Here is a 9763-nt window from a genome sequence, read left to right on the forward strand (position 1 = left end):
GTCTTTTTGTAAACACAATGGTCGCCAGTAGTATAGATAATGGCCGAGCTGTGTAGAGTCGACACATCCCATCACCAAGAGGTTTGGAGCAGCAATGAGGAAAGGATCTGATCAACTCAAATCTACATTTATATCATATCATCTAGCAATCAATCAATTTTTGGGTGAAATCATTATTCGATTATTTTCAAGAGAAAACAGACATTTTTATTTTTATTTTCTATTTACATCGGAAACGAGTGTTCAGTCTCCGGCTGAGGGGGGATAAGTGACGGATAAACTCCTCACCACGTCCTATCAGTAGGCGGTGCTACTGTAAATATATTCAGAAGCATTTCAAGGATATTACATACAATTCTTACCCATAAATAATATTCACACGTTTACGTAGCCTACTGATGATGGAACTTAGACAGTAACCTTTAGGTAAATGTATGAATCATTACTTTTATAAAATCCTGCAGTAAAAACGTTTATTTGAACAGAAGACATACTCTATTATTTTGTATTTTAAGAATAGTCCGGGTGGTTAGATCCATGCCCGCAGACAGTTACGTACTAAATGTGCATTCCAAGACTTGTTTCACAAACTAAACAATTCGCCACGACTTGTTCTCTCCCTGTGTGTCAGAGTCTCTCTCTCAGACCAGTGGACAGAATGCGTTTACCCTAAAACCTCTGTGGCTTAAAGTTTCGTGAAGTTAGAGAAGTCCGACTTCAATTTTTGTACTAACGCCTCCCCATCCGTGCGTAATGGTGCGGGACTGCGCCGCAGATGTTTGTGTGCAGGAATGCTTTTCTACTTCTGAGGTTGGGGTTAGGGTTGAATTTTATACGAATTAGTATGTTGTAGGCCAATGACTGCACATATGAAGGTGCAGGCCTACCTCTCTTGTTCTAAACAACCACAAGGCATCTAAACAGTTCCAGGCTCCGGCTGTGAGTTAGTTTATCTGTACCTCCCTGAACTCTCCGATTAGCCGGGCAGGCAGCTGTCGTCATCAGCAGCACCCCCGGTTTTTTCCCTTTCCTAAATGGATGGGGCTGTCCTGCTTCATGCACAGTTCCACGGAAGCCAAAAGATTGGAACAACTTGTGAATTCACCCGTCAGTTTGGTTTGCGTTTGCGGTAACGTTCAGAAGAATGCTCGACGGCGGCTTCGCTGAAGAAGTTAAAGATTGAGAAGTTTTTTTTTTCTTTCTCATAAACTGTGCGGCGTTCAGGACTGGAGCAGGAGAGGAGGGAGAGGGAACAGCGGTTTGCCTACTACAACGTTTACAATAGAAAGGAAACTTCAACTCCCGTGAGGAGTGGACTGAAGTGAAGTGGCAGCTCGTAATTCCACAATGGCTTTCGCTCTGGATTGTATATATTTATTGATGTGCTGTTCTCTCGGCTTGATATTTTTAGATCACAAACATACTGTGAAATCACATGGTAAGTTCTTATGATTTTACACTTTTTTCCCTCAACTTTTTGGTATTCAACTTTGAAGTAGTGTTGATTTTGAGCAGAGGGCTATAAAACGTATGGCATACTGTATCTGAAGTTATATAACCCCCTGGGTTTGATAGAGACTGAGGTCTTATTGAAGAACGTGTCCAAAAATGCCACAAACTAGTCCAATAATTTAGTTGTACCTGAAAAGGGTTTAGCCAAACTAAACTAAACCTTTCGTGATGCAACTGGCTGGCTCATAACCCATAGACTAAACTAGAGACATATTATCCCATGTCTCCACTGTTCAGAAGTTCAATATCTTCTTAAATAAAAGGTTAAAGAATAAAAAGATAATCTTCCATATTCATTAACCATTTGTTATTAGGCCAATTCTCCTTTAACTAGCAGGCACTAATCCACACCAGAGTATAATCATTGTTTTATGTTTTTATTTAACCTTTATTTAACTAGGCAAGTCAGTATCAATTAAAGTATCCTATATTATTTTCTGAGCCTTTCACCAGGTTCCCATAAGTTCCCAATTCCCCAAGTTCCCACACATTTCTGTGCATAAGTTCCTACTCTCTGAGAAAGAAATGTGCTATCTAGAACCTAAAACGGTTCTTTGGCTGTCCCCATAAAATAACCCTTTGAAGAACCCGTTTTGGTTCCAGGTAGAACCCTCTTTGGTTCCATGTAAAAAACGTTTCCACAGAGGATTCTACCTGGAACCCAAAAGAGTTCTATCTGGAACCCAAAAGAGTTCTATATGGGATCCAAAAAGTGTTCTATATGGATCTAAAAAGGGTTCTACCTGGAACCCAAAAGAGTTCTATATGGATCTAAAAAGGGTTATCCTATGGGGACAGCCTAAGAGCCCTTTTGAGACCCTTTTCTTCTAAGAGTTTATATTAGAACTGTCTAGTTGTCTCTGTTTCTCTGATGTTATTCTTGACTATTTGTCTCATCAGAACATCTCTCTGGAAAGTTAAGTGAATATGGTCTTATCGTGCCGTTCAGCACAGACTCCCACGGCCGCTACATCTCCCACGTGGTCTCAGTCTCAGGAGCCTGGGCCTCAGCTGCAACGGGAGAAAGTGAAAGTGAAGGTGCTGATGCAGGTGGTGGTGTTTCCTCATCCCCTGGTCCGGGAAAGAGGCGTGTGTCCCGTAGCGTCCCCGAGACACCCTCTATCACCTCTGGCGCAGGCCAACACCTGTTTTTCAACGTCACTGTGTTTGGGAAAGAGTTGCACCTTCGCCTCAAAGCAAACAGGAGGCTGGTGGCTCCGGGGGCATTTGTGGAATGGCAGGAGGACTTTGAGGAGAAGGCTAAGGAGCGTCTCCACGGGGACTGTGTTTTCACTGGAGACATATCCAACATGCCAGAGGCCACTGTTGCCATAAGCAACTGTGATGGACTGGTAAGTCAATAACCAAACCCACCCTCCCTGAATTCCATACAATACAATGGTGCAAATGAGTTAGTGCGCACACACACACACACACATACACACACACACACACACCTAGTATTGTATACTGTCCTATCAGCCAGGTCTCAGATCTGGCTGATAGAACAGATCTGGGACCAGGCTGCTGTACACTGTAATCTAACCATATGAGTTGGCAAGACAGCACGAACAGATCTGGGACCAGGCTGCTGTACACTGTAATCTAACCATATGAGTTGGCAAGACAGCACGAACAGATCTAGGACCAGGCTGCTGTACACTGTAATCTAACCATATGAGTTGGCAAGACAGCACGAACAGATCTGGGACCAGGCTGCTGTACACTGTAATCTAACCATATGAGTTGGCAAGACAGCACGAACAGATCTGGGACCAGGCTGCTGTACACTGTAATCTAACCATATGAGTTGGCAAGACAGCACGAACAGATCTAGGACCATGCTGCTGTACACTGTAATCTAACCATATGAGTTGGCAAGACAGCACGAACAGATCTGGGACCAGGCTGCTGTACACTGTAATCTAACCATATGAGTTGGCAAGACAGCACGAACAGATCTGGGACCAGGCTGCTGTACACTGTAATCTAACCATATGAGTTGGCAAGACAGCACGAACAGATCTGGGACCAGGCTGCTGTACACTGTAATCTAACCATATGAGTTGGCAAGACAGCACGAACAGATCTGGGACCAGGCTGCTGTACACTGTTTAAATGGCTTAGGTATTCTCGTCACACTGTTCCTAGCCCTGGCAGTCACTATGAATGCAGGTTGTGGGTGAATAAACATCAGTGGTTGGATATCCTAACTCTGGCTGGATTCCAATAGGAATTACACATCACCTTTGCAAACCAGCATAATGTGACATGCAGGTAGGATTGGAAAATTCTGCTACATTTCACAGGTTTTTTCCAGAAATCCTGGTTGGAAGATTCCTGGAAATCCTTCAACTACAATTTTTTGAACATCTGGGAATTTTTTGGAAAGTATCAGAATTTTTTGCAACCCCTACTTGCAGGCCTCATGTGGCCTGTAAAACCATGAGTTTTAGGCCACTGAGTGAGGGTAAAGTTAGGCCTCAAAATAAGGCCTTATAAGATATGTAATACATTGTCATTAACCATTTTATTAAATAACGACAACATTCACCTAGGAAGTCACTTTGTGAAGGCCACAGGACTGAAAATGAAGGAATTCGACAACCATGTCTCTGTCACTAACAAATACAGTCATGGGTGGTAACTTCTACAATTCACTCGAAAAGGCAAAGCACACTGGGAAATTATTTTGGAGGCGTGGCATAGTGGGGGTGTTACTCAAAATGTTCAAGCTGAACTCAAATCTAGACCCACCACAGGGTCACAGTGACTCTATCCGTTTGAGTAATGACTACAAAATCCCTTTAAGTAACTGGACTGATATATATTAAAGGTATACATCAGGATTTTGGCAACAAGGTCATTTCTCTAATTCCCCAGTCAATTGAACTGGTGGATCAACATGTTTTATGTCTCAGTGTGCAGTTTGAAGGAGGTTGCTAAACTAGAGAGAAACTACCAGTCATTGTGTAAACACCAGTTAGCGTTAGCTCTCTGAAACTCTCTCTAACTTCCTTTATATAGTGGATGCAGAGACAATAAAAATGGTTTCTACGAGTCCCGAAGTTCCCTTTTTTTTTTGTGCAACGGGTTTCCTCAAAAGTTTAGCGTAATGACAGCACAACGGGGTTAACACTGTAGCACTGTCCACTGGACACAATAACTTGCATTAATAACAAGTTGAAGTGAACAGCAGGGAGGCATGATGCTTGTCCATTGCTTTGCTATGGATCCCTGTTAACTATAGAGAACTCAGTATACAGTAGCCTCTACTTAGCCTACAGCCCTACACTACTGCTTCCAGGGAATAGTTTTCTGTTAAGCTGTCCAGACATTACTTTCTCTGTTGAGGGAATAGTTTTCTGTTCTAAGCTGTCCAGACATTACTTTCTCTGTTGAGGGAATAGTTTTCTGTTCTAAGCTGTCCAGACATTACTTTCTCTGTTGAGGGAATAGTTTTCTGTTGAACTGTCCAGACATTACTTTCTCTGTTGAGGGAATAGTTTTCTGTTGAACTGTCCAGACATTACTCTCTCTGTTGAGGGAATAGTTTTCTGTTGAACTGTCCAGACATTACTCTCTCTGTTGAGGGAATAGTTTTCTGTTGAACTGTCCAGACATTACTCTCTCTGTTGAGGGAATAGTTTTCTGTTGAACTGTCCAGACATTACTTTCTCTGTTGAGGGAATAGTTTTCTGTTGAACTGTCCAGACATTACTTTCTCTGTTGAGGGAATAGTTTTCTGTTGAACTGTCCAGACATTACTTTCCCTTTTTCCAACACTTATGCTAAATGGGACTCATGTTACTGCTCTGTTACTGCTCTGTTACTGCTCTGTTACTGTTACTGCTCTGTTACTGTTACTGCTCTGTTACTGCTCTGTTACTGTTACTGCTCTGTTACTGCTCTGTTACTGTTACTGCTCTGTTACTGTTACTGCTCTGTTACTGCTCTGTTACTGTTACTGCTCTGTTACTGTTACTGCTCTGTTACTGTTACTGCTCTGTTACTGCTCTGTTACTGTTACTGCTCTGTTACTGTTACTGCTCTGTTACTGCTCTGTTACTGCTCTGTTACTGTTACTGCTCTGTTACTGTTACTGCTCTGCTCTGTTACTGTTACTGCTCTGTTACTGCTCTGTTACTGTTACTGCTCTGTTACTGTTACTGCTCTGTTACTGCTCTGTTACTACTCTGTTACTGCTCTGTTACTGTTACTGCTCTGTTACTGCTCTGTTACTGCTCTGTTACTGTTACTGCTCTGTTACTGCTCTGTTACTGCTCTGTTACTGTTACTGCTCTGTTACTGCTCTGTTACTGCTCTGTTACTGCTCTGTTACTGCTCTGTTACTGCTCTGCTACTGTTACTGCTCTGCTCTGTTACTGTTACTGCTCTGTTACTGCTCTGCTCTGTTACTGTTACTGCTCTGTTACTGCTCTGTTACTGCTCTGCTCTGTTACTGCTCTGTTACTGCTCTGTTACTGCTCTGCTCTGTTACTGCTCTGTTACTGCTCTGTTACTGCTCTGTTACTGTTACTGCTCTGTTACTGCTCTGTTACTGCTCTGTTACTGCTCTGTTACTGCTCTGTTACTGTTACTGCTCTGTTACTGCTCTGCTACTGTTACTGCTCTGCTCTGTTACTGTTACTGCTCTGTTACTGCTCTGCTCTGTTACTGTTACTGCTCTGTTACTGCTCTGCTCTGTTACTGCTCTGCTCTGTTACTGCTCTGTTACTGTTACTGCTCTGTTACTGCTCTGCTACTGTTACTGCTCTGTTACTGCTCTGTTACTGTTACTGCTCTGTTACTGCTCTGTTACTGTTACTGCTCTGTTACTGCTCTGTTACTGCTCTGTTACTGCTCTGCTACTGTTACTGTTACTGCTCTGTTACTGTTACTGCTCTGTTATTGCTCTGTTACTGCTCTGCTCTGTTACTGCTCTGTTACTGTTACTGCTCTGTTACTGCTCTGTTACTGCTCTGTTACTGCTCTGTTACTGTTACTGCTCTGTTACTGCTCTGTTACTGCTCTGTTACTTTTACTGCTCTGTTACTGCTCTGTTACTGTTACTGCTCTGTTACTGCTCTGTTACTGTTACTGCTCTGTTACTGCTCTGTTACTGTTACTACTCTGTTACTGCTCTGTTACTGTTACTGCTCTGTTACTGCTCTGTTACTGTTACTGCTCTGTTACTGCTCTGTTACTGTTACTACTCTGTTACTGCTCTGTTACTGCTCTGTTACTGTTACTGCTCTGTTATGCTCTGTTACTGCTCTGTTACTGCTCTGTTACTGCTCTGCTACTGCTCTGTTACTGTTACTGCTCTGTTACTGCTCTGTTACTGTTACTGCTCTGTTACTGTTACTGCTCTGTTACTGCTCTGTTACTGCTCTGTTACTGTTACTGCTCTGTTACTGTTACTGCTCTGCTACTGCTCTGTTACTGCTCTGTTACTGTTACTGCTCTGTTACTGTTACTACTCTGTTACTGCTCTGTTACTGTTACTGCTCTGTTACTGCTCTGTTACTGTTACTGCTCTGTTACTGTTACTGCTCTGTTGCTGCTCTGTTACTGTTACTGCTCTGTTACTGTTACTGCTCTGTTACTGCTCTGTTACTGCTCTGTTACTGTTACTGCTCTGTTACTGTTACTGCTCTGTTACTGCTCTGTTACTGTTACTGCTCTGTTACTGCTCTGTTACTGTTACTGCTCTGTTACTGCTCTGTTACTGCTCTGTTACTGTTACTGCTCTGTTACTGTTACTGCTCTGTTACTGTTACTGCTCTGTTACTACACTGTCACAAACTTTTTCACCTATAGTAGGATAAAAAAGTATTAGTATTAGATCGTCTGCTAAATTACTAAAATATGTAGGGTGAAGTTGATCCTAGGCGCTGTTCTTGGGTCAGTTTTACATTTTCCACAGTTAAGGGCTTTTGTTTGGACGACCGACTAAATTCACATAGAACTGTGAGTTATAGATATGTCATTCTCATAGAAAGCAAGTCTAAGAAGCGTTAGATCTGTTCTATGTACGCTATTTCTATGCTTCCTGCTCATAAGTTTAGTTTTTTTTTAAACATTCATTGTTGATCCACAGGGTCAGATAATAATAATCACAGTGGTTGTAGAGGGTGCAACAGGTCAGCACCTCAAGAGTAAATGTCAGTTGGATTTTCATAGTCGATCATTCAAAGTTAGAGACAGCAGGTGCGGTAGGGACAGAGAGTCGAAAACAGCAGGTATGAGACAGGTAGCACGTCCAATGAACAGGTCAGGGTTCCATAGCAGCAGTCAGAACAGTTGAAACTGGAGCAGCAGCACGGCCAGGTGGACTGGGGACAGCAAGGAGTCATCGTGCCAGGTAGTCCTGAGGCATGGTCCCAGGTCCTCTGTGACGGGAGGGAGAGAGATAAGTGGCATACTTAATTTCACACAGGACACAGCATAAGACAGGACACAAGTGTCAAGACCTGGGCAGATCTTTATCAGATGGTACAATGATTCTCTACACTATACTTACTTGTTTTGTAAAATTAACTGAAATCACCCGAACTATTCGAATTTTAGCAACCAGGAAATGGCGGAGCAATTCCTGCATAGTGCACCTTTACGGTTAGGATAAGGAGAAGGGAAGCTGATCCTAGATCTGTACCTAGGGGGAACTTCCTGGTTTCCTCTAGGGATGTCATTCAGAAAATGTTACAAGCAATTCATTAATTCAGCCAGTCATAACTGGCTTTAATAGTGTAATCATTTAATAGCACTGTGGTAAACATATAACACTATTAGGAAGAAAGCGACAAGCCAGACACCCAGAACTAAAGAACTACAAGCCAGACATCCAGAACTAATGAACTACAAGCCAGACACCCAGAACTAAAGAACTACAAGCCAGGAACCCAGAACTAAAGAACTACAAGCCAGAAACCCAGAACTAAAGAACTACACACCAGACACCCAGAACTGAGGAACTACAAACCAGACACCCAGAACTAAAAAACTACAAACCAGACACCCAGAACTGAGGAACTACACACCAGACACCAAGAATTGAAGAACTACACACCAGACACCCAGAACTGAGGAACTACACACCAGACACCCAGAACTGAAGAACTACACACCAGACACCCAGAACTGAAGAAGTACAAACCAGACACCCGGAACTAAAAAACTACAAACCAGACACCCTGAACTACAGAACTATAAACCAGACACCCTGAACTAAAGAACTATAAACCAGACACCCTGAACTAAAAAACTACAAACCAGACATCCAGAACTAAAAAACTACAAACCAGACACCCTGAACTAAAGAACTATAAACCAGACACCCTGAACTAAAAAACTACAAACCAGACATCCAGAACTAAAAAACTACAAACCAGACACCCAGAACTAAAAAAGAACTACAAACCAGACACCCAGAACTAAAAAAAAACTACAAACCAGACACCCAGAACTAAAAAAACTACAAACCACACACTCACACTCAATCTCACTGAAATGCGCCAGATCATCCGTCTGTCCACGAGAGATTACAAACCCTATGAATGTTATTTGCCAACATTCTGTGTTTGCTGTAAATGAGTGTAACCTCTGCTACTAGTAATTGTCAGAGTACTAAAAGCCTTGTGTTTATATCAATCAGTCAAATGTATTTATAAAGCCCTTTTTACATCAGCCAATGTCACAAAGTGCCATACAGAAACCCAGCCTAAAACCCCAAACAGCAAGCAATGCAGATGCAGAAGCACGGTGGTTAGGAAAAACTCCCTAGAAAGGCAGGAACCTAGGAAGAAACCTAGAGAGGAACCAGGCTATGAGGGGTGGCCAGTCCTCTTCTGGCTGTGCCGGTGGAGATTATAACAGAACATGGCCAAGATGTTCAAATGTTCATAGATGACCAGCAGGGTCAGATAATAATAATCACAGTGGTTGTAGAGGGTGCAACAGGTCAGCACTTCAGGAGTAAATGTCAGTTGGCTTTTCATAGTCGATCATTCAGAGTTAGAGACAGCAGGTGCGGTAGGGACAGAGAGTCGAAAACAGCAGGTCTGGGACAGGTAGCACGTCCGGTGAACAGGTCAGGGTTCCATAGCCGCAGGCAGAACAGTTGAAACTGGAGCAGCAGCATGACCAGGTGGGCTGGGGACAGCAAGGAGTCATCAGGCCAGGTAGTCCTGAGGCATGGTCCCAGGGCTCAGGTCCTCTGTGACGGGAGGGAGAGAGATAATTAGAGGGA

At 42.9% G+C, this 9763-nt stretch overlaps 1 protein-coding gene across 3 annotated transcripts in view; it reads left to right on the top strand.

Annotated features, from left to right (window-relative positions):
- Positions 1-619: 619 nt before the first annotated feature.
- Positions 620-9763, top strand: part of LOC109885929 (A disintegrin and metalloproteinase with thrombospondin motifs 3) — a 151047-nt gene continuing 141903 nt past the window's right edge. For 2 of the 3 annotated variants that reach the window (XM_031813112.1, XM_031813111.1), the window contains exons 1-2: positions 623-1438; positions 2413-2864. In XM_031813112.1, the coding sequence (XP_031668972.1) occupies positions 1348-1438; positions 2413-2864 (543 nt within the window). In that variant the 5' untranslated portion in view covers positions 623-1347. Of the gene's footprint in view, positions 1439-2412; positions 2865-9763 lie in introns of all 3 variants that reach the window. The other variant, XM_031813113.1, reaches the window with a different exon arrangement.

Source organism: Oncorhynchus kisutch, unplaced genomic scaffold, assembly GCF_002021735.2.
Source record: "Oncorhynchus kisutch isolate 150728-3 unplaced genomic scaffold, Okis_V2 Okis04b-Okis11a_hom, whole genome shotgun sequence".
Lineage (NCBI taxonomy): Eukaryota > Metazoa > Chordata > Actinopteri > Salmoniformes > Salmonidae > Oncorhynchus > Oncorhynchus kisutch.